This window comes from Ambystoma mexicanum, chromosome 9 (assembly GCF_040938575.1).
Source record: "Ambystoma mexicanum isolate Mex_15411 chromosome 9, UKY_AmexF1_1, whole genome shotgun sequence".
Lineage (NCBI taxonomy): Eukaryota > Metazoa > Chordata > Amphibia > Caudata > Ambystomatidae > Ambystoma > Ambystoma mexicanum.
This window is the reverse complement of record NC_090931.1, coordinates 697,635,883-697,660,809: the sequence shown is the minus strand read 5'-3', so window position 1 is coordinate 697,660,809 and position 24,927 is coordinate 697,635,883. Positions and strand designations below refer to the sequence as shown.

The window sequence follows — 24,927 nt, the reverse complement described above, 5'->3', positions numbered from 1 at the left end:
GTACTAGAACACATTGTAGACTTCCACAGATGTCTGGTATGAAGCTGGTGCAGCCTGCACCCCTCGCATCATCCCCTTTTGCCAGGGTCAGTGAGAGCTTATCGACCTTGAGGTGAATGCTCTGCTCCTCAAGGGCAACATTGTTGTGTGCCAGTTTCAGAGAGCTTTGTGAGCAACGCATTTCAGATGTAACACCAAACACAAGGGTCCACTTTCACCTTCGTCTAATGATCAGTGATAATCCTCAAGGGGCTAAAATCTTGCGTGGTGTACCAAGGCACCAACTTTTTATTTACAGTTCAGAGACTATATTGCAGTAAAATGTTGCGCTATGCAAGATCACCTCCTTTCTCTTCTCCTTTCGGCGGGGTTCAGGTGTGAGAGCCTTGCTAGTTAAACTAGGTTTATTTATTTTTAAAGGCAAAGTGGGCAGCACAAATATGATAGTGTAAACTTAACTCGAGAACCAAATGAGTGTTCTTATAGCAGCACAAATCCAGGGTTTAAAGAAGCTCCCACACCATATGTTCTTCTCTGCAAGGGGCGTGCCTTATGGTCTCCGGTCGAGCATAAAGGTTTACTCCACCGGCCATCTCCCGTTTCTATAGTGTCTAGCTCCTGAGGTTCCCACTCTTCTGTTTAAAAGGATTTCACACCCTCCTCCCCCCCCCCTCCCCTGCCCCTCTTTTGGGCTCTTCTCCTTTGGTCTCAGTCCCAGCTTTAAAGGGGTTCCTGCATCCTTCATCAACTCCTGTACGGTCACTCCCCCGAACCCCCGGCTCTTCCTGGGGTCTCCCCTTCTCTCATTTCCCACTTGCTTGCAGAAGTAGTCGATTTTATCCTCAAGTTATCAAAGGAGCAGGTTTTAGGAGCGTCTGTTTCACCACCTTGCCTTAGGCTCCTGACTTCTACCCTCTTTCCCACCTTACTATTGCTTGTGCTCATCTTCCTCCTCCCAGATGCCACACCTCAGTCTTGTTACTCCTTCTGTGGGATGAACCCCTGCAGATTGAGGCAGATAGTCCCAGAGTCCTGCCTTGGGCCAAGTGTACCTTCTTGTTCTTTCCTGATCTTAGTAGTTAGCCGACCGATTTTCTTACACAACCTCTTGCAATGTCTCCAAGCAGCCTCCCGATTCTCTGTACCCAACTCCTGATGTACCGCTACTTCCACCAGATTTTCTACTAACCTCTAGATATATCCCTCCTTGATACTCTGTCTCCTTCCCCTTTCTGAATGTCTTTCTTTAAGCTTCTCATATTCCTTCTCCCCCTCTAAATTGCCTCCTCCACCAAAATCTTCCTTGCCACCATCACAAAATGTCTTCCTCTTCGTCCCACATCCATCAAACTCTTTCTGCTCTCTCCAACCTCCTCCAAAGTCTCTTCTCTCTCCAATGGCCTACAAAGTCACTAGCTTTTTCGAACCTCCGGTAAAATTTCCCTGCCCTTTCCAGCTGCTCCAAAATCTCCCTGACAGCTCCTACTCCAAACACCCACACCACCTAACAGAGCATGGGCTAATCCAGACCTTCCTCCTGAGTTGGCCACCCTGTGAGAGTCTGCACTTCTATGGGCAAATAAATGTGCAACAACTAGGGTTTGGTAAATTGACACATTTGCATGGGATTTGGGTTTTGCAGGTGAAGCCAAGCCTTTAGAAGATGAGCCCCCAACCTGGATTAACACCACATGTGTGTGCCCCAGGCCTGTTCTCCATTGAGGGATAAAGGCCCCGGGGATATGGGTGTGTGCACTGTACAAGCCTCCAAAGTTGGTATGGGTTAGAAAACATTTCTCTTTAGGCAACTTTCCCTCCATATTCTGTGGACCACCAAACTTTTTGCTTTTGAACCTGTCCTGATGTTTTACAGGGAAGTGACAGCTTCACTCCCCTGGCATTTTTGCTCATTTTGTCATGGGGAAACTAATCAGTCCTTCACACCATCAGTACTGGGAAACTAGGTTTCCCTTTTGTCTTTTTACTTTTTTGGTAACTTTTAAACAATGCAGTACAGTGCGGATACTTTTGGATCAGCCTAGTCTTTTAAACTTGGGATGTTTGGTTACTTTCATATGTGCATAATGACAAGCGGGTGAGCGCAATTCCCTTTTTACCATTTTTTACATGATTTTTAGTGTGCACATTCGCACTTACCGCGTATTGGCTAGTAAACGTGGCTAGTGCCCTAACATGGCCATGCTTGTTCCTTGGCCATATTGTTCTATGGCCTTCTTCCTGCCTTCTCAGGTCAGGAATTGCCATATATGTTCATGCACTTGCCCGGGAAAGCTGCTGGTCCCACTCCACATTCATGGTGCCACAGAGTCTTGGTGTGTGGCCTAAGTGAAACCCACAGTGCTCCCCGATTGGACCACTGCTGCCCGTTTAAATGGTGCCGATCCTTACCATTGGTGGGCTTGGACTTGATTCCAACCAGGATTTTGGATAAGAAGAGCATTCCTGAAGACATTTCTTGAGATCAGCATTGGAGCTAAGTATACTGTGCAGACGAGCAGTCGACTGGAAATCAGCGGATGACTCTCAACGAGGCCTGGAACTCTTTCCTGTGATTGGTCAAGTGAAGCCCTAATGGACTACTTGATCTGCCAGGGCCCCAAGCGGTGCTTCAACCTTTGGACTGTTGGGACAACGAGTCTTGACACATTCGAGGATCCAGCCGTCCTGAGCTTTCAGAAGCGTCCCTGGACCACCTGGTGGACTGACCAGCTCGCCAGTGGGCTACCTTCGTAGAATTGTCCCCTTTCAGCGTTCGTTGCTGGAACTTCAGTGGTCGCTAGCTCATGCCACAAGTCATCTTCCTGCAAAGTTTCAGCTTCCCAGCTTTTCCCAGCTTAAGGGATCCTGCTCTGGAAGGCGTTCTCTGACCGTGACTCGAGAGACGTGCCTGCTATTGTCTCTGTGCAGTAACAATGGACATTGCTTCCCTTGTGTTCTGTGAGGTGTCCAGAAGAGTACCCCATTGGTGAATCCTCTTTGCCTTTTTCGCAAAGGGTTGCATTCTGCACGAGCAGCCGACCAGAGAAATCCTCAGCCCCAAAGGCATTCTGCAGTAGAATCAAACAAAGGGAAAACCCACCTCCAGTAACACCCAGTCGACCCACCTAGTCATCTGGGAAAATCAGAGTCAGGAGGATAAGTAATTGCAAGGAATTCACCTCCCCCTGTTCTCCTTAAAATAAAACTAATAAACTTTGGTTATTCCATTCCATCGCTTTTTGATCATCAGACCTAAAAGCTTGTATCTGAAAGATAGGAATGTAATTTGACCTAGCCGTAACTTTGTTGAAATATGTTCTGGAACATTTTCACGAGCACAAGAACTCTTCCTACACCTGTTCCCTCTCCTAAGAAGCTTTGTGACATTTGGGCACAAGGCCCCATACATTATAGGGATTGGACTTATAAAGTTAGGATATCATTCTTGTGAACTGGTTTCATTCTACTGCCTCACTGATTACCTTCTTTTAGTTACCAAAGTTATTGTATGCATTTATAAAAACCTAAAAAGGTGACTGTACATATGTTTGATAATTGAGTATTGTGTGATATTACTACCTGCTTATTACATTTCTAGGTTTTTGTTTTTGGGACCTATAATATAGTATTTTTGTACATAGCTTTCTAAATTGAATTATTCTGTGCTTCACTGTGTGGACCACTTACCCCAATCACATTCTCCCGAGATTAAGCCTTGACCACTGTCCACGCTTACCTTGATTGGGTTTGGCTAACCTCCGAGTTCCCCTGTTCAATATAACTAGTGTGGCCAAAATCTGTACACCAGGGGCCAGATTCTAGAAATCCATGTCAACAGTATGCAAAGCAAAAGCATTTTATGGAATGGCGATAGATTTCCGGGAGCAATGTGTGTCTGTGCTACAGAGGAATCTGCACAATGTGCTCTGCTCAGACAGGTTCACCGCTTGAGCAGTACCCGGGAACTTAATTTACTTTTGTGGTCTGTGCTTGTTTACAAAGCAAGCAGCTCAGGACATTTCACTGTGTCTTTTGTTAAAATCAGGATCTCTGAGCAAGTAGCAGATAGAAAGTTAGCATGCTTTTAGTACCTGAGAGTCTGTGAAGCGCGCTGTAGACTTTTTCACCTTGTCTTTGATGTTTGTATGGCACTACAGATTTGTTTGAAGACACAAAGCTCCGTTCTCATCAAAAGACTATCAGTAGTTATATCACAACCATGAACCCATGAATGGCTGCTGTTGGATGTTAAGTGAAACTATCACCTTTGCCATTCATTATAACTCTTCTTTGTACAGGAGCTGAACCTCTTAGAGACAGATTGTTAGGGAGTTTTACTATAGTTCACCTATGGTAGGACTAGAGAAGACTCACTTTTAGGTGTACATGGCTTAAATTCTTAGGTAAGGCCTGAACTACCCAAAAGGTTTGGTAGCAATGGACGAGCAGCCAGGCTTAGTCTAGGAGGGAGAGATGTAGGTAAGTAAAAATAACTTGGGCAGTAACCTTATGAAAATATGCTTATTATAAATACTAAGGCAACTAACACAATATTAAAATCACAGGCAAGTAAACATATTAACATTCATACAGTAAGACATTTAAGGAAGTAATAGTAGACTTTAGATGAATACAGGTAAGTAGTCAGAGTAGCATTCAAGTTAGCAAACCAGTTCTTTAACCAACATTCAATATAATGCAACTAGGAACTGGTAAGTAATTTCTAGGCAGCCTACACTTTAGAAAGTCCAGCCCTATCTGGGGATGAGAGTCTCAAAGTCAGATGGGACACTGGGTGACCAATGCCAGTGGGCGGAACAACAGAGGAAGGCAGACACTGTCAGAATTAAAAGTTTAGCAGGATTCTTCAATGTTCCAGGTGGGTAACATATTCAGTATAAAGAGGGTTCAGGGAGGTTACACTTCCTGATGGATTGCAGCCCAAAGGACTGATGTCCTTAGGCCTGGGAGAACACAGTTGGGTTGTTCACCCAAATGGGTCTCAAGATGCTCCAGAGAAGTAGAGATCCACACAGCAAGCACCTAGGAGCGGAACAGGAGAAAGAAGACGGTCACCAGCGGGTCCCCAAGGTGAGGCGACAGCAGCTACTGTTCGGATTCTTGGCTGAAGGCAGTACTTTTGGCAGAAGCAGACGGTCAGTTTCTTCAGTGGCAAGCTAAACCAACAGATGTTTAAGCACAGAAGTTGCAATCCCAATACATCTTCTTGGTGCAATTAACATACTGTCCTCAAAGGACTTCAGGCGTATTGGACCGGTTTCTCCCTATGATCTTCAGAGTGCTTGGGATATCATCATAAGACATCTGCGTAAATGGGCAGGCTAGCGAGCGCTACACCATTTGTACCCCCCGCCCCCTTTAAATCCATTGAGTGCTTCACATTTCCTACCCTCAAAATGCATCTTCGTGCGTCACATTTCCTACCCCCAAAAATCAGTTAAGTGCAGCATATTTCCTTTCCCCAACCATCCATTTCGGAGCAGAGCCCAACACAATACAGATGTTACGCAATGCCCATCTCAGGGGCAGCAGGGAGCATATGGCTAACCTGTATAATTGGGCCAAATGTAGAACATGGCTAGCCTGCACAAATAGTATAAGTGCCAACAAACAAGAAACAGCTATTTTACACAATTAGGCTAAATGCAGGTAATTATAGGATATTAGGTAATAAGAGTGATGGCTGTGCTCCCCGCCCACACCACACTTACATTTTCCATTGCTGCAGGTTGTCTGCATCAGCATCCTGAGGCGAACACAGGAAAACACAGAGTGGAGCTGCTCAGTAGGGAGCCGCCCTTTGCCTGTGGCCTTTAGCCGAGAGCTGCCCGGAGAAGGGCACAGAGCTGCCTGGGCAAGGGCACTTCTGGTCACGTGACCGAAATCACAGACCAATAGACCAATAAAAGGGGAAAAAGGTGTGGGGAGCGAGGGTCTGCCTGCAGAGGGGACGGCTTTGAGAAGGGCAGCAAAATGGAGGAAGGGGACAGGGCTAGCAAGCCCTGCAGGAGGGTGCCTGTAGACCTTACCTGGAGGGTCCTTTCTCTCCTGGCACAGGTTCAAATGGGCCCAGAAACATGCCACCAGGAGAGCAAAGACACTTTGCATTACGGGCACTTCTGGTCAAGTAACCAAAATCACAAACCAATCTAAGGGGAAGGGAGTGTGGGGACAGAGGGTCTGCCTGGAGAGGGGGCGGCATGGGGGGACAAGCGCAGCTAAATGGAGGAAGGGGAAAAGGTGGGTCCCTCTAGACCTTACCTAGAGGGTCCTTTCTCTCCTGGCACTTGGTAACTGCTGACTTTTGGCAACAAGGCCCCAAACCATCTTATTTATTTAAACTTTATAAAGCGCTAAATGCTCGAAGGCCTGAGGGAGCCCTCTTAGGGTTGGGCATAAGATTTAGGGAAGCGGTCATTGTGTTGATTCTGAAGCGCTCTACCTAGTTTACCTTGCACCCGACTACTCGCCTGTATTGCACCGATAACCGATTCATATGCAATTTTATACCCCTAATGGTGGTTGTGTATATGTTTTATAATGTTTTAAGTAGTACCAATACATACTTGTGATTTTTATATGCTTACTGTGTAACTAAAGGCCTAAATAAATAACTATTTTTATATACTCACTCTCTAACTTGAATTACAGGCGTTGCTATGTGTGAATTTATTGTAGTCCTAGACCACGTTCCCTAGTTTCAGGCTTGACTGCTCGCATAGCCTACCTTCATTGGGTTTTGGCTAACCTCTCAGTATCTTCTCAGTTTACCATAAATAGGATAGCTTCCCAAAATCCTGCTACCAAGACGGATTTTGGAAATCCATCTTAACATGTAGAATCGGAGTTGAGAAGCATCCCGTAATTGAATGGTTTGGTTAAACAAGTTGGTAAATAAAAAAAAGGTAAACATATCTCAGGGTGACAATCTATTTCTGATGGCACAGAAGACTGGTCCATAGGGTGGGTTGATTTAGCAATTTGTTTCAGTCCTTGCCTGGAACTTTGCCTTGCACTGAGGTGGTACGGACAAGTGGGAGGAGAGGGGCACAGACAGTGCAGTCGTTTGGTTGTCAATCCATGGTTGATAAGACCTAGCACCATATTGTGTAGTTGTGCACACACTACGAGTATTGTGCATCCTCTGCAATGAGGTCACAAAAACGATACCATCTCTTGGAGAACCCACGTCTTGCAATTGCAGTTTCTTCATTGAACTCTTCCAGATAGTTGTCCATGCATACTTTACAATGATTTAAATCGGTTCAAAGTTTTATCTTGCAGTGGGTTTTGTACTTCAGGTCCGAGGTCACTTAATCGAAAAAAAAAAATCACTCTGAGCCTAAGAAACTTCTTCATTAGGCAAGAATTGTACCAAATGTTCACCTTTGTTCAAATCGTCTCTCTTCCAGTGTCCCAGGATGGCTGTGCAGATTTCTACGCTCTTGCTGTACCAGACTGGAATGTGGAATTGAACAGTGGCAGAGTTAACTAACCTGCAATTTGCAGTGGAGATGATCACAAATTGCTCAATGTGCAGTGAATGTTCGCTGTACCCACTCATGTACAACCCCAATGAGTGTTGTAATTAAAAGTAGGCTTTCAGCCTGGTATGTGGCTACCTGATGCTGTTAGTGGGTTATTGCCTTTTCTTCTATTTCATCACTATGTGGCATAGTGGCTAAAGAACAGTGTGCCCGTATCGCTCTACAGTCATCCCACCCGTACTCCTGTCGATTATTTGCCTCCATCTGGTCTCAGAATCATCTTACTACATAGGTGAGGCACACTTGTTGACTCACTTGAACAACTGGAGACATAATACCCAATAAACACTCTGAACTCCACAAAGAGGTCGTTCCTTCACCACTGCTCTACTCCGATTACCTAATTCCACGCTAGAAGTCTCACAGGCCCTACCAAACACAGAGAACACCCATAAAAAGTGCATAAAAAGTTTTCCTTATGAGCACAAAATACTGAAACACCTGTAAGGGTGTGGTGTGAAGGCATTGTGAAGCACGACACAGACAACAGATTCACAGTTCAAAATAGAACACTTTGTTAACTTAAATGCCAGGATGGAAAAAGGTCTAACTTGCCTAATGCTAACGGGATTTCCCCACGTAAATGACACAAAGGAAAGTCTGAGTGAAGAGTTCAGCTTAAAGGTCCGTTTGTCCAAAACCTATACTTCAACCCGTATTTCTCAGCTTCTTCCAGATTGCAGCTTCCTTTCAGCTCCCATCCCCAAGTGTCCCCAAAACATTTCTCAAAATTACCTTTCTTAAGGTCAAGTTGATACTGTTTTAAACAATCCTCAGGTTTCCCTTTCCCTAGTTCCAAGTAACACAGTTCATATACAAAAGAACCTTGAGGCTCTGTCTTCAAGTCAAAAAATGTAGTTCCTCAAGTTTCAGGGTTCCCTTCCCCAAGACTTTAATTTCATCACCACAAGTGTCCTTGTCTTCTTAGGACTCCGTTTTACACTTGCGCCCCTTTTTCATAATCTGTTTTCATGTTACTATCTTGGTTGTATAGTGTTTAACTTCAGGGTTTCAATTAACTCTGCTTTATTTTGCTTTCAATGTATATTCATGCCGTCTGAAGCTTTTGCTAAATTCGGTATTCAATACGCCCTTTTTTGGCACAATTTTAAAGTTCCATTCAATTCAGAATTCAACATGTAGGAGTTTTGCTTAATTTCAAAGTTCCGTGCATTACGGAATTTAGCATGCAGAGGTTTTGCTTAATTGTAAAGTTTTTTTTCAGTTCGGTATTCAATGGGCATGGGTTTGGCTTGAGATTCAATTTCCATTCAGCCCAATGTTAAAGATTCATCAGTTTTAGTTTAAGTGAAATACCCAGCACTCAGACTTTCGAAAACGTTCTTCTAAGACACGCGACCACTCCGATACAACGTATTCTACAACAAAAATGTTCATGCATTTGCGCACCGGTTTCTCATCCGACAGGAACTCACTGGTCACTTCGGTAGTTTTCCCAGCAGCACAGAGCACAGACTTCTGCTGGTGTCCAACTCCTGCCCCTCAGACACTCCTGTGTCGACTCCTTGACAGAAGGACGAGCACTTACGATACAAGGGAAAGGGACAGCCTCTCCACATGGCTCCCTTCTCTGCCCTCAAGGAAATGGGGTAACAATATCCCACAAAGGTGTCCGACTATGGGTTCCTTATGGAATGGGACCTGAGGACATCTCATTCCCACTCCCCAAGGATCCTCCACCCAGGATGTCCTCCCTCGCGTCTCCACCCACAAGGTCGGGATACAAGAGGAAAGGCCTTTCCCGAGGCCACCTGAGAAGGGGAACCAAGGGGAATATATGTGAGGACGCCCTCAGATGTCTCACAGTGGAAAGAGGAGACTGACACATAGGTGGAACGCTTTTGGGCAAAGACTTATTTAAACCAAAAGAAAGAAAAATAACTATCCCAAACTCTAAGAGGGGTTTCCCTGTCTCAACAAAAACTGAGGAACTGTCAGAATGTCCTGCGTCCAAATCCTACTTCCATCCCTTACACTTATAAATGGACTAAACTGGATCAGTCACTTCTGAGTCCAGAAGAATGACTCCCTCCTTCTGAACGAACACAGTTCACAAGTACAGGGAATGTCTCCTGTACCCAGGCCTTTTGTAGGCTTGTATTTACAGTTCCGCAAAGTAGGGTGAAAGGCTTCCGTCCCCTGACCTCTCAGTATATTATTTACACAGTTTCATAATGTAGGGTGAATGTTTCCCTTTCCGTGGCCTTTCTCACGCCAGTAGGGAGCCAATCCAGTGACTGACATGGGCTGACCTGGTATTCGACTTTACCAGGTACTGCAACAAAGAAGAGGGCACGTTGGAGGACCTTGTCCTCATGCATGGTTGGGTCCTTGTCCCATGGGTATGCTGGACTGTTTCTTCACCGTATCCCTAGTACACTCCCCAGCCAGAAATACTGTCCCCTTTGTATATTTGACTGGTTATTTATAGTATCCCTGCTACACTCCCCCGTCTCTCTTCCAGAGGGTCCTTGATCCTGTCGTTACGCTTTCTTACCCTTGGGTCTGAGAAGCCTTCACATTGGTTTCTCTTTCTCAGGAACTCAACCCAGTCACTCTGGTTTCTCCGGTCCCATTCCTCCGGTTTCTGGGTTTCTCCTTCTTGGGTCTCAGACCCTTTCTCAGCCCAGGTTTCTCTTTCTCAGGTCCGAGGTCTCTTTACATTGGCTTCTGTAGTGCCCTTGAGGTCCCCAGTCTGCCCCCATACCGTCTGTATGGGCTCCTGGTCTCTCACCTCTGTCTCGGGCCTCCTTGAGTCTTCTGACGGTTCTTCTGCATTGGCTCTTGTTCGCAGCTTCAAAGCACTTCCTGAGAGCCCTGCTGCGCATACCTGCTGGAACGTATTCCGCTGTGCTCCTCCGCCTCAGGAGCCTCAGCCTCTTCCAAGCAGGTTGGGATGCCGTCTCTCCTTCTGCTATGTCCTGGTCAGTAGCTGCAGGTTCAGCTCTTCCGTCTGAGTGGTGCTTGCCTTGCTCGCAGTGCCTCCATGGAGGGACTGACAATGTTGTTTGTCCTTCTTCCCTTTTTAAGTTTCACGGAACACAAAAGTGAGACTGCTCAAGGAGATGCTATTGGGAGTTCTTTGTGGTGCAGAGCTTCTTCCTCAGCTCAGTATATTGAGGTGACGGTTCAGTGGAGTCAGTTCTGATCTTCCTTGTCCCAGTACTAGTGGTACTACTGCTATAGCATAAATACATGGGGGCGCATGTGTGATCAGAGGAAGGAAAAGGTGGTGAGGGAAGAAAGGTGGGCGAGGGTGCACTATGCCGCGTTAACCCATGATGTGCCTCCATGTATTCCAGAGGGGGAAATCCCTCCCCATGAGATCCACCCGCCGAGTACCACCCACCGAGGGACTTTCGGGTAGCAGCCTCGCCTCCCAGGTCTCATGGAAAGGGTCTCCCCCTTGGGGAGAAGGGACGACATTGCAGGATTCGTCAAACACGCTAGAGATTCTCTCTCTTGGTCAGAGTCCTTAAACTGTGGAGAAGAAACCCCAAAGTTTGAAAACAAACTCTGTACTTGCTTTTATTGATCATAAAGGAGGTATACAGATTGGATACTCTAAGGCTTTTAAATGTTTTCATTCATTTACCCTTAAGAAAAAAAGAGAAAGTAATCAAACTGTTGTACTTGAAACAAACATCTCAGGAACGGTTTAGGTTACATGTTCTAAAGAGATCTTGATCGCTTGATTAGGTTATTCTGCAAAAATAAACACACTTTGGGGGATACTGTCCCCAATTATGCATGTCACAGAGCTCTACAAATTCTTAGCTTGCAGAAGGGAGTAGTTTCTTACCTGTAACTCCATTTCTCCAGCATTGGTATCCTTCATGGATGCACATGCTGTGAATATTCCCGGTCGTCAGGCTGGGAAACCCCGGTAACTTTAATATAGTAGTTTTCCTATGGAAAAAAAGTTGACACCTGAGTGTCCCATCAACGTCATTGTGGGTGCTTTTTGCAGCACCAATGGGACGTTGAATGTATAGATCCGCCCCAACAGCTTCCCCTCAGATTTTAACCTTTCCAAATGGAGGATTTCCTAAAAGGATGTTTGCCTGAGGGGGGGAGGCTGGAGGGTGCATGTGAATCCATGAAAGATACCAACGCTGGAGAAATGGAGTTACAGGTAATAAACTAATCCCTTCTCCAGCATTGGATCTTTCATGGATTCACCTTCTGTGAATAGATTTTGTAGCAGTATACATGCTTCGAGGTGTATATCAGGCAAACAGGAGGTAGCCCTTAAGAAGACATGTACATTAAGCAAAAGCATACATCCTTAAGATAAAAAACAGGAACAAACTGTGGAAGCTGCAGGGTTTACCTGACTGGAACAGTCGTTGGAGGATTGCCCGTCCCATTTGCACATCTTCGGCATGTTGCGGATGTAAGCAGTAGTGCCTGTTGCAAGTGTGGGGCACTGCCCATGTTGCTGCATGGCAAATGTCTGAGGGATACGTCAGACCATAGAGCCGCTGAGGACCTCGTTGAATGAGCTCTGGGAGCTGATTGTACTGGCCTGTTGGCCATTGCGTGGTAGAAGGATATTGTAGATGCCACCCATCGTGAGATACCCGATTTCAATATTGACCTCCCTTTATTGGAAGGCCCAAATGCCACAAAGAGCAGATTAGAGGATCTAAACCCTCTTGTGCGATTCAAGTAATACTTCAATGCTCTCTTGACATCTAGAGAATGCAGTGTCTTTTCAGCTGATGAAGAGGCATTTGGAAAAAAGGTTGTAAGAGAGATTGTTGCATTTTTATGAAATTTCAATGTTATTTTAGGAATGAAATGCAGATTCATAGAGAGAACCACTTTGTCCCTCATGAATCGCAGATAAGGTGGATCAATGACCAAGGCTTGGAGTTCTGACATGTCTAGAAGACGTAATGGCCAACAGAAAAGCCACCTTCGAAGTGAGAAACTTGATATCGGCCGATGACATGGGTTTGAAAGGGGGTTTCATAATGGCTGCTAGAACCAGGTTAAGGCTTCATACAGGTGGAATCCTTTTCCTTGGAGGAAAAGTTCAAAAGAGGCCCTACAAGAAATGCTTGATTAGTCTGTCACTGTAGAGTGGGGCATGTGTTCTTTTACGTGTAAATCGTGATATGGCCAACAAGTGCACCTTAATGGAAGCCACCGCTAGACCTTTAGCAAATGACAAAAGATAAGGAAGGAATTGTTGAGGTGTTATATCTAGCGGCTGTATATTACGTTGCTGTGTACACCATGCACAAAATCTCTTCCACTTTCAGCCATATGAGTTGTAGGTGGATGGAGCCCTTGCAGTCCTTAGGGATATTCAGATTTCCGAATTCAGAGTGGTCAGGAGCCATACCGCCAGTTTGAGGGAGTCCAGATTGTGATGCAATATCATGCCCTTTTCTGTAACAGGAGATTTGGCCGGCATCCTAGATAAATCGGATAGTCCACTGTCAGCTGAAGCAGGCCAGGGAACCAGGTCTGCCTTAGCAAGAACGGGGCCACCAGGATTATCTTGCAAAGAGCCTTGCAAATCATTTGTATGGTTTTCCTTATGAGAGGAAAGGGGGGGGGGGGAGAGAAACAGGTAAGCAAACATCCCATTCCAAGGGAAGGAGACTGCGTCGTCTCTGTAGTTCGGATGTGGGATTCTGCTGGCGTAAAGGTCCAGAGTGGTTAGGCCCCATTTCGCGAAGATCTTTGCTGCTTGGGTGCTGTGCAGTTGCCACTTGTGTGTCTGGGAAGAGTCCCTGCTGAGGAGGAGTCCCTGCTGAGGGTATCTACCTGCATTTCTGAATCCTTGGTAGGTGAAAGGCTTGGATCTAAATGTTGTGCTGGACGGGCCAGTGCCAGATGGTTTGTGCTTCCTTGGATAAGATGTCTGAACGCGTCCCCCCTTGCTTCCGTAGGTTGCAAGGTTTGTGGTTGTGTTGTCGAGCTCTTGAGGGGAATAAAGGATTTCAGAGCCAAGTGCACTGCCCGCAAATCTAGGACATTGATGTACAGTAAGGTTTCTGTGGGTGACCAGAGGCCCTTGACCTGGTGCTGGTCTAAATGAGCACCCCATCCTCTTTGGGAGGCATCGGTCACAATGGTGCATTGGAAGTTTGGCTCCACCAGTGGCATTCCCTTTGTGATGTTGAAGGGATGAGCCCACCATTTCAGAGCGTCTGACAGTGGCCAGGAGAGGATTATCCTGTCCAACCAGGAGCCCTGGATTTGGGACCATCTGGTTGTGAGGGTTTTCTGCGCTGGGCGCATGTGCAGGCGACAGTTGGGATTTAGAGGAATGCAAGATGATTATGGTTCCCAGAAGAGCTATGCAAGAGCGGACTGTAATGGATTTGTTCGGTGTAAGTGAGCCTGCTAGAGATAGAAGCTTTTTTACTTTTTCCGCAGAGCGTTTTACCAGATTGTGGTTTGTCAGGAATTGTGCACCCAGGAAGACCAAACTCTTTGAGGGAATTGAGAAGGATTTTCTGTAGTTGATGGCGAAGCCCAATCGTTGGAGCAGAATCTGTCTTGTTGAGAGACGAGAACGCCTGTTGGTAAGTGGATCCCTGCACCAACCGGTTGTCCAAGTTCGGGTAAACGTGATGGCCCTGCCTGCAGAGGAAGGCTGCTACTGGCGCCAGGCATTCGGTGAATATCCTGGGTGCTGATTTTAAGCCAAAGGGGAGAACCCGAAATTAGAAATGGCTGTCGCCCACTACAAACCTAAGGTATTTTCAGTGCTTTGGGTGAATTGGTATATGAAAATATGCTTCCTTGAGGTCAATGAATGTCAGGAATTCTTGCAGCTGCACTGCTCTCATCATCTCTTGCAGCGTTACCATCTTGAATTTTTGTTTTCTTATGTTTTTGTTTAGTATCCGAAGGTCTAAAATCAGGTGCCATTTTTCATCTTTTTTTTGACCACCAAGAACCCTGAATACACGCCCTTTCCTTTTGCTGAGAGGGGTCAATTCTCAATGGCCCTTTTTGTGATCATGCAACGTACCTCACGCCGCAAGACATGAAGGTGTGATTGAGACGCCTTTATGGGTGGGATTGGAAATTGTGGATATTTGAACACTAACAAGTGGCAGTACTGGACAGCATCTAGTACCCATCTGTCCGTAGTTATAGAATGCCACTCGTTGAGATGGAACGCCACATGTCCTCCTATGTGACTGTCTTTGTGGCAGTCATTGTTGTGTTTTATTCTGCTGGCCTCTCTGGGAGGAGGAAGATCCACGCTTCCTTTGTCCCTGGTACTCTCTAATGCACTGGGTAGATTAAGTTGTGCTTGTAACCTTGTGAATAATATGTGAATCTATTATAGCCTTTGTTGTCCCTAGAGCCTGAGAATCTTGAGTTTCCTGAGCCTCCACGAAAATAACGAGCTGTAAGTGATCTAGCTGTGTCTGAATCAGCTTTCATGGCCTTCAGTGCTTCATCTATCTTTTCACCAAAAAGATTTGCCTTCGCACAGCATATCCACCACTTTGGACTGCACCCCTTGGCGAAAGTCTGTACAGCGAAGCCAAGCTTGGCATCCAAGAACCACTCCATTGCTGATCTGTTTAAAGCCGGTTTCGGCCAGCTCTACAGCTATATTGATGCTGTAATTTGATGCCTCTTCCCCCTCTCTCACCAGCAGCATAGCCTCCTTTCTTTGCTGTTCTGACAGGTGGTCTAATAGAGGGACTAAACAATGCCACATTTGATGGTTGTATCGTGCGACAATGGCCAGAGAATTTGCTGCTTTCACTGTTGTTGCCTCAATGGTAAGTACCTTATTTCCAAAGGCATCCAACTTGAAATTGTCATTGTCTGGGGGAGTGGCACACTTATGCTGTGTGCGTGCTTTCCGGCTAGCTGCAGCTGATACAACAGACTCCGGCATTGGTTGTGATGTAAGGCATTTTGGAGTGGAATCTGGGACTTTACATTTCTTTTCCTATCACCCTCTCACTGCTGGTTCCGTAAAGGGATTCTTCATAGTGCATAGGCCTTCCTGCCACACATGATCAAGAATTGGAATGGAAAGAAATGCTTTTCTCCTTTTCCCCATAGGATCAAAGAGGAAGCAATCCTATCTTCTTCGGGAACTAGGGCAAACTCTTGGCAGGCCTTCGCCATCATAGAGTGAAATGCTTATATGTCGTCCGGGGGAGATGGTTGCGACGGACCACCTGGTACGTCCTGTCTGGATCTGTGTCCCATGTATCGGCTCTCCTTGGGGAAGAGGAGACTGTGGAAAGCGGGTCTTCTGGATCAGTGTCCACCAGTTCACATTCTTCCTGTTCTCTCTGTCGTGAACTGAATGTCTGAGGAGCTGGAGTCCTGCAAGGGGATTGCCTTCTAGGGCGAGCTCCCTGGTCTTGAAAATGGTCAGATGTCTCCTTCTGTCGAGGTGTAACCTGTGGGCCTCCATATGGTTGAATTGTTGGAGCCTGAGGCAGAGGAAGTCTGGCATCCAGCTGACCGAGTGGAGCTTGAAGAGTAGACAGGACATGCATGGATAGCAAGGAATGAGGGTTTAAGAGAGGATAATATGATGGAATACCTCCTATGTCTGCTGATGTCGACAGAAAAGAAGGGGTTTGAGATGTTTGCTGTAGGCCCAATCCTGTAGAAGGATCTGGAATGGGTGCCTGTGAACCTCCGTCCTCAGTATTTGATTTGAATACTGCTTGACATTCATAAGAAGGGTCCTCGAAATCTGATGCGATTTCGTGCTGCAGAATTTCACCCGGTAATACCAAATTCCAAAAGAGGCTGGTCGAGTACCGTGGGCCCAGATGGGGCTTTTAATATACCTCTCGGGGACAATACGTCGGTCTCCATTTCTGTACACTCCGGAGCAGTGCACTATTTACGTGCCTGCTTTTGCGCCGGGGATTATTTCTTCATTATCAATGAGGTGGTAGTCAACTGACTGGTTGTCGTCGAGGTGGTAGTCAACGATGTAGTTGATGAGGTAGTCATTGAGGAAGTCGTCGACAGGAGTCGAGACATCGATGGTGCCAAGACTGTCATCGATGTCATCGTAGTCATGGTTGACGCCGCCGTTGGTGAAGTAGATGCCGGTTTGGATGACGATTTGGACGCCGTATGATATTTTGAGGAAGACTCGTGTCCGGAAGAAGACCTGTGCAATCCCAATGACGAGTGGTGTTTCTTGGTGGTCGAAGACAGCTTTTTCGCTGAAGAGGTTGAGGAGGATGTTGGCCTCAATTTATGCTGATCTGTCGACGACAGAGATTTCTGGGACGAGTCAGCGGATCTTGAAGACGGGTGTGAGCCCTTTTCTTTTGGTCTCTCTTACAGCGACTTTGACGTACTACCCTGAGAAGAGTGCTTAGACTACGTGGGATTTGTCACCACCTGAAAGAGGTTTTTCAGGAGGCAATGAATGATTGGCTCATCATGGCCGGAAGACTATTTAGACTCACCTGTCCTCTGCTTTTTCGTCGCCGGTTCCTCAGATTTGGATCTCTGACGTGACGGCAATCTCTTGTCTGAGGGAGTGGTTGACCTCCCACTACGTAACGAGCTGACCTCCGACGCCGGGCATGCCCCCTCATTGAGCCAACAAATTAGGCGTCTATTTCTGTCTAAGGGTCTTTTTTGCGAGAACCCTCGACAGATGTCACATCCGTCGGCCGAATGGTTCGGGTACAGACAAAGGCACTCCGAGTGCCTGTCTCCCTCATACACGTTCTTCAGGCCACAGGTCTTACATGGACTGAAAAAGGACTTTTTCGATCCTGAAGATTCCATAATGGAGCTGGAACTGAGCTTTTTGGGCGTCGAAAGACCGGAAAAAGCAAATGCTGAAGACAAAGAAATTCTCAAATAAATGTAGATATTCTCTCAGGAGAGAAGCGCACGGAATCCCAATGGTTTGGAAGACGGTACAAATCGGAGGGGAAGCTGCTGGGGCAGAGCTATACACTCGACGTCCCATTGGTTCTGCCAAAAGCATCCACAACGACGTTTATGGGACACTCAAGGTGGCAAAGGTTTTTCCATAGGAAAACTACTATATTAAAGTCACTGGGGTTTCCCAGCCTGATGACGGGGAATATTCACAGCATGTGAATCCATGAAAGATCCAATGCTGGAGAAAAAATAGATGCCGGTTTCAGAGTAGAAGCAGGAAAAGGATTATCCAAAGACACTGGAAAGCATTATTTACACAGCAACAAAGTTATTGCTTTACAAAGGACATTATATGGTCAAAGTGACCAGATTACTTAATGAGAAAGTTTGGGTAAGATTTGTAAGTGACAGTAAATAGCATCCACAGTGGTAGTATGGATTGTGTTAATATTGAAGATTCTCCATCACACATATTCAGTTGTTAGCTATATCACAGATTAATCTCCAATAAATTGTGAACTAGATGAGACAGCACTCATTTGAAATCCCATAACTTTTAGAATTCTTTTTTAGTTTATTTTTGTTGTTTTTTTAGGTACAGTCGTAAGTAAATTGTGAATGGCAACAAACTTATTTTTTACTTCTGTATGCATGAAAAATAACTACAATGTAAAGAGAAATGCTTGCATCACATTGTTTTGTGCCTCAAACACCACATAATTAATTATTTATGATGGAGACCTTTGTGGTGTGAAATAATGTACAAATTGACCTGCATGTCTGGCTAATGTTTCAAGAGTTGAGCAGAGAACAAACTTACCGTGGATTCTGGCCACCAGGGAAGTGGTTAAGCATTGAATACACTCGTAGAGTAATAACTAAGTCCTTCAATATAAGGGATTCCGGTTTCGCCATCACCTTCTCAGCGAATGTATCCATCAGGTCCTCATGCCGAAAACCAAGGTTCTCGAACAGAGAAAGGAACAATACAACCTACAGAGAAGAAAGGATTTTTAATAATGTATTCATTTGCTAAGCACCTTGAAACGTATTCAGTAGTTACATGAAACGGTACACAATCATAACAGCGGATAGTAAAAGAAAAATAGTGTTTGGGAGAAAGAGTTGCAAGTAAAATAAATTACAGACTAATGCAGCAATTACACTGAAATCAAACTCAGGAACTCATTGACTTAGCTACGCTGCAGTCCTTAGGACTGCAGCCATTTTTAGTCATATGTGCAGGTGCTTCGGTTGAGGTAGAGCAGGAAGGAAAAAAGAAACCTGAAGAGACTCACAAGGGTTTCAGACTAATTAGGTGTTTTTTTTTTTTTTTTAACCAGTGTTTTGATTTTGTGTAAAGGTAATGGGGACAAGGGGCACCGATGGGTTTGAATACTAGAAACTTGTATCAGGAGGAATGACCCTCAGAACTGTACAGGAAGGTGCAGTATGGAATGCTGAACAAGAGCTGTTGGAAACATGTAATCTTATTCAACTGGCCAGGAGGCACGCTAGAATAAGTAGACCATATCAGTAGTCCATCTTTCTGAAGGGTAGAGCATTAAACAAGACCTTGACAGACTGCAAGGTGAGACGGGGTGTACTGTTGTATACCTTGGACAGGTAGTAGTAGGCAAAGGTGCTGTTGAGGTGAAAATGATAACATGTAAGGTGGAAATAAACTTGGGGTGAATAAGTGGGATTAGTTTCCAAGATAGGAGGTGAGCAATGAAAGTGCAGCACCAGTGATGTCCAAGCTTGACTTGGTTAACTCATTGCCATCAAAGCTAGTGGCAAGGTCAAGAACGATATGGCTAGAGACACAAAGATGTGATAGGCAGAGATTATGAAGCTATAAATGTAGGTGAGCCCTTTCTTGGTGCAGTACATTTGCCACTAACAATCCCACAGGGTGTTCCGCAGGATGTTGTAGCAAAATCATGGGCATACAAAAAGGAGGGGGATGGGGGAGTATACATATTGGCTCAGAGCCAATGCAATCTGTATGGAATGCATACAGATTATGTCTCAAATTGGATGTATTATACAGTGTGGGAACGATGTCATGCTTGTAATTTCTTGGAGTGATTACTTGAAGTTCAAATGAGCCAGGCACAAATCACACGAGTCAACCAAATAAAAACAAAAAGGTCAAGCAGCCTAGCGTGTACCAATTTCAGTGGCTAGACTGACTACATGACATCACAGCCCAATGACTGACTGATGTGAACAGCAGGCCTTCTACTTAACATTTAAAACATGGAGAGGTTGCAGTGCCCATTACCGTGCACCTTGTAGATCCCACTTTACGCAGGAAAAATTAAAACATTTACCAGACAATGGAATTGAACCACAGAGAAATTAAGGGATTTGCCCAAGGTCAAATGTTTTTGGTCAAGACGAGAATCCAATAGTAGGATAAGAGCACAATGGTTCTCACTACAAGTGAGACTTTTTTTTACCATAGTTGTTAGGAAAGATTCTTTTTGCAACTTTCCCTCCATAGTTTCCTATTTAACCCCATTCTTTTTACTCTGTTTTTGATCATGTCCTGACTTTTTGAAGGGAAGTAAAGCCTTCAGCTTCACTTCCCATTTCTTTTGCTCACGTGTTATGGGGAGGCTTATCAGTCCTTCGGAGTATCAGTACTGGGAAACTTTGTTTCCCTTTAGAATTCTGGTATTTTTAACGCTGCACATAACATCTTACAACGCAGTGTAGTGGAGATACTTTTGTATTGCCCTAGCTTTTTCCACAGTGGATTGTTAATTACCTTCATATGTGCCCAAAGATACGCTGCTGCTGCAGTTGTTCTATTTCTACTATTTTTGGTGTGCACATTCGCGTTTACCGCGTAAGGTTACTAAGCGTGGCTAGCGCCCTAAAATGGCTGTGCTGGGCTAGTGAGCTTGTGTGCGTGTGGCCCATGAAGGGGCTGGTACTGACGTATCCTAGTCCACATCCATGGTGCTAGAGATTCTGCTACTGGGGCCGATGTGTAACCAGTAGTTGACCCCGATTGGACAACTACTGGCAGTTTGAATGGTGCAGATCATTACCATTGGTTGGTTTTGACTTGCTTCCAGCTTAAATTCTGGATAAAATGAAGACTTGGGCAGCTATTCTGCAGATCTATGTTGATGCCACAAATCAAGAAGAGCAGCCCGCAGACAATTCAAAAAAGATTACTGCAATGGCCAAGCATCCCTTCCTCTGTCCGGCCTGATGAAGCCCTGCTCATCTGCCTGAAGCCCTGGCATCTGCCTGATCCCCCAAAGACCCTGAGCGGTGCTTCAGCCCTTGGATTAGTGGGACCAACTAGTCTCAATGTCCTTGAGCATCCAGCCCTTCAAAGCCTTCTGAAGTATCCCTGGACTGACCAGCTCCCAGACAGGGGTTGCAAAAATCCTTAAACATGCAACTCTTGGGCACCTATCATTGGAACAAACGGAGGAAGATGGAGCCCACAGCGACCCCCAGACAATCCACAGAGACATCTGGGAAAAACAGAATCAGGGGGGTAAGCAAGCATCATTGTGCTTATCCTCCATAAAACAATATTGGGAACAATGTTAGCCTTGGATCTGGAAGGAAGTGGAAGTCTTACTCATCTTTGGAAAAAATTGTAGAACTTTGAAGCCAAGCCCACTGGTGCCACCATTCTGGTGCGAAACACATTGCATTGGCCTTTGTGACTTTTGGACATAAGGCACCATTAATCTTAATCTTTGGACTTCTAAAGTTTTGATTGCGTCTAGGGATTTGGTTGACTGCATTTAATTTATTTACTTGCTGTGCTGCTTAAGTTAGCTGATGTGTATTTGAACCTATGATGATTGCATACAACATTACTACACGCTCAATTGCTTTTGGCCCATAATAAATAACCATTTTTATAAATGACTGTCTAAATTGACTTATTGTGTGCCATACTGAGTGGACTCATTGAGGGCCCCAGACCCCACTCACACTCTCCCGAGAATAAGCCTCGACTGCTCTTGGTTGGTTTTTGGCTAACCTCTCAGAGCCCTCTGTTCACTATAAGTAGGGTGGCCTCCTAAAATCTGTCCACCGGGCAAGATTCTAGAAATCCATCTTAACAGCTGGCTGCAAATTCACAAGTGGCCCGGCTGTTAAAATGGATTTCCAAAATCAGCTAGGGAGGGAGGATTATTAAAGGCCACCCTATTATGGTAAATCTGGAAAAGACAGTGTTTAGCTAAACCCAATGAGGGTAAGGTAGCAGAGAAGCAAAGCTTAGTCTGAGGGTGGGTGTGAGAATGATCTAGTGACACGATAAGTCGACACAGAACAACACTTTAAAGATTTTAGTTGCTTACTCTGTATTTTAGTCAAATATCACACAGACCCTTTGTGATGAGTCAGAGGGAGCTAAGGCACATCAGGGCCAATTGAATAATGAAAAGGCATTAAATCCGTATCTTTCCAGGAAGAGTGGACTGCAAGGATGAATGCAGAGATGATGTCATAAAAGGCCTTGGAGGGAGGGCCTCCCTGATTGATAGACAAGAGACAAGCAAGTGCTCCAGTGAGAGTTAGAGGGAGGTGCTTTACTTTAATACTGGACTTCTGATGTATGTTTTTGTTTTGATTTGGCAGGACCCGGAGAAGAGCGAGGATGAAAGGGGCCCTTCGGAAGAAGAGACAGTTTATGAGTGGGCCTACTGAATGAGTCTGGGGCCCCTGAGTAACAGGCGAGTTATGCTCCCGTTGAGCACGTTGAAGTTATGTTAAAGTTATTAAACGTTGAGAGAAGAGACTGGGAGTGAGAGAGAGCGGAAAGCATTGCCTGTCAAGCTTCAATCTGCAGAGGAGCCGAACAGCTGTCCGTTCGGTCGAGAGAGAAAGACCGCCTGAACTGTGTAAAGAGCGAGTAGCTCGGCTCCCAGGCAAGTTTGTCGGCAAGCCATAACAAGGGGCGGATGGTCAGCCGCGAAGACCCTAGATTAGCGGTCTAGCTTCTTCTAACGTCTGAGGGAGACGTGGCCGCAGCTCGGTTCAGCTGGGCGGAGGAGCTGCGAGCGGCTCTGGCCTCCACCGTTGCGGGGGCGGGGCTTACTTATGAAAATACAGCCGAGCCTCCAAGAGCCTCCGTGGAGATCAGAGCGTCGCCGGAAAGCACAGCAGGTCCAGAGGTAGCGGATTACTACAGGAAGGGAGACGCCGCTCCCTGCCAGTGAAGGAAGAGGCACAGAAGCCCGATGAAGAGGTGAGAAGTTGAGTGTTCGCGTTAAATAAAGGGGAACGGTCTAAAAGTTTATCCCAACGACCATAAGGCAGGGTTCCGCTCATGGAAGACAGGGACCGAACTATTGGAACTTTGGCTGAAGGAAGTGAAGCCTAGAAAAGACTGTATAAGTGACCTTACCTTTTAATAATCCCAGAAAACACAAAGATAGACAACTAAGATTGAGAAAGCAAGAAAGACTCTCACTCTCAGAGTTCATATCTACTCTTTGAAAGCCTGAATGTGGACCAAGTAAGAAGGGTCTCTATAGTTGGAACTGTGGAGATAAAGGGCAACGTTTCTGTGAAGTATAAAGGTGCCAGAGAAATTACAGCCAGAAAAGTTCCTTCCAAGGTGCTGAATATTACTAGTTGAAAGCCAGAAAGAAAAGAAAAGAGCTAACTAATAAAAAAATAGTTTAACTGAAAACAAAGTGTGTCTGACTCTTCTCTATCCGCTCTATCACACCCTTATAAAACAGAAGTATACATTCAACCATTGGAGAAATAGAATAGCATCTGGTTCAATGACCAGTGAAACACACGCAAGTGCCCCGACGCATTAGCAATAGAAAGAACACTTAAGGATTACCATAGAATAGCTTCCCTAGCTCTTATGAAGACTAGCCCTGAGATGGTTTGGGGCCTTGTGCCCAAATGTCACCAGTTCCCAAGTATATACTTCATAGGTAGTTTTATGAAGAGATTTGCGATGCTAATGGTTATGATTAATGAGTTAAAAGTTAGCTAAAGTTCAGGTAAGAAAATTCACTCAATCCTTGTCCTCAGGTTAGTCCTAGAAATGGATCCTCCACCGACCAAGTCAGAGAAAAAGGTGATTTAGGGACAGGACGTTACGCCCATGTAACCCGATGTAGGACACAGGGGGACAGAAACAGATAGATTAACTTACCCCAAACTCAGATTTCTCCAGAGAACACTTGTGGTGTTCCAGAATTTTTTGGGAACTGCGAGACAGGCATGGTATCGAGAGAGACATCAAGAGAGACATGGACTCAAGAGTACTTGTTTTAAAACATTTATTAAGGCTCCCGGGTTGGGGTAATGCCTTAACTGATGTTTCGAATGACCATCGTTGTCTAGTAGTCCAAAATAAAGGTCCATCTGTGTCTAACCCTATGCTTGCTGTCACTCTACAAAAAGTGTGATAGGAAGACTTTTGAAAAGGAAAATTGTGGTTCAACAAGGAAAACCAAAGTTGGTTTCAGGTGGTCTTCGCACCAAGTGCAATTTGGTCAATGCCACAAAAAGGAGTTCAATGAACAGGGCTGCTCGTAAGACCTTCTCCAAAGGCCCCAACAGTGATTTTCAAATACCTTCAGTGTCTGAGTTCCTTGGGGTTCCCTTCCCCAAGCTTCAACTTATTCAAGTTTCAAACGCCACAAAATAAATGTAACCGTTCCTCTAGAAGCCCCCAGTGTCCCCTCCCCCAAGCTCAGGCCTCTTCCAGCTTTCAACACAAAACAAAATATATCACAGTTCCTTTCTGGTTTTTACAGGGCGCCCTTCCCCAAGCCTAGGCCCCTCTACTTCCAAAGTTCAGCTTGTCAAGATGTGACTTTTCCATATATATAATCTTACATACAATCCTCTCATGAGGTAAAATCCAAGGCATTTGAAAACACCAGGCTCTTTGCTTTTCCTCAGCGTGCTCTGATCCTTTGCACCTCTCTTCCTCCCTGTTTCTTACTCTTGCTTTCCTTTGCACTTTTGTTATCTTCAGTTGTTTCCTGCACCACTTTTATGTATTCCTTTCTCTTTGTTGTGCCCACTTGCACTATCCTTTATTCCTTCTTTCTGTTGTGCCTCTTGCACGCTTTGTTTACTCTTCCGTGCACCTCTACACCTTTTTTCCTTCTTTCTGGGTCGCTTACACCCTTTTTACACTGTCTTTTCCACCCATCGTGCCTCTTGCACACTTCTTTCACACAGTCCTCCCATTTTAGGTCACACAACCAAGTGCCCGGGGCTTAGCTTTGCCCCTTTTGACAGTTCAATCTTCATCAGATTAATCCTTGTTCATAAAAACACCTTAGTGCTTTTCTTTTTTCTCGCTCTTCCTTTAATTTAAAGTTCACCTCTAACATCTTTCGCAGGCTTCTGACCCACTTCACTCGGATCACTTAATTGTCCAACTTCATTCCATTAGTTATTTCTCAAACACGCGTGTCCCTGACTTCGCGCTCACAGTGTTACTTAT

At 45.3% G+C, this 24,927-nt stretch overlaps 1 protein-coding gene across 5 annotated transcripts in view; it reads right to left on the bottom strand.

The window, feature by feature from the left end:
- FASTKD2 (FAST kinase domains 2) overlaps positions 1 to 24,927 on the bottom strand; it is a 461,831-nt gene that overhangs the window by 236,415 nt on the left and 200,489 nt on the right. For all 5 annotated transcript variants that reach the window (XM_069615586.1, XM_069615582.1, XM_069615584.1 and 2 more), the window contains one exon: positions 18,277 to 18,449. In XM_069615586.1, coding sequence (XP_069471687.1) covers positions 18,277 to 18,449 — 173 coding nt within the window. The remainder of the gene's footprint in view (positions 1 to 18,276; positions 18,450 to 24,927) is intronic.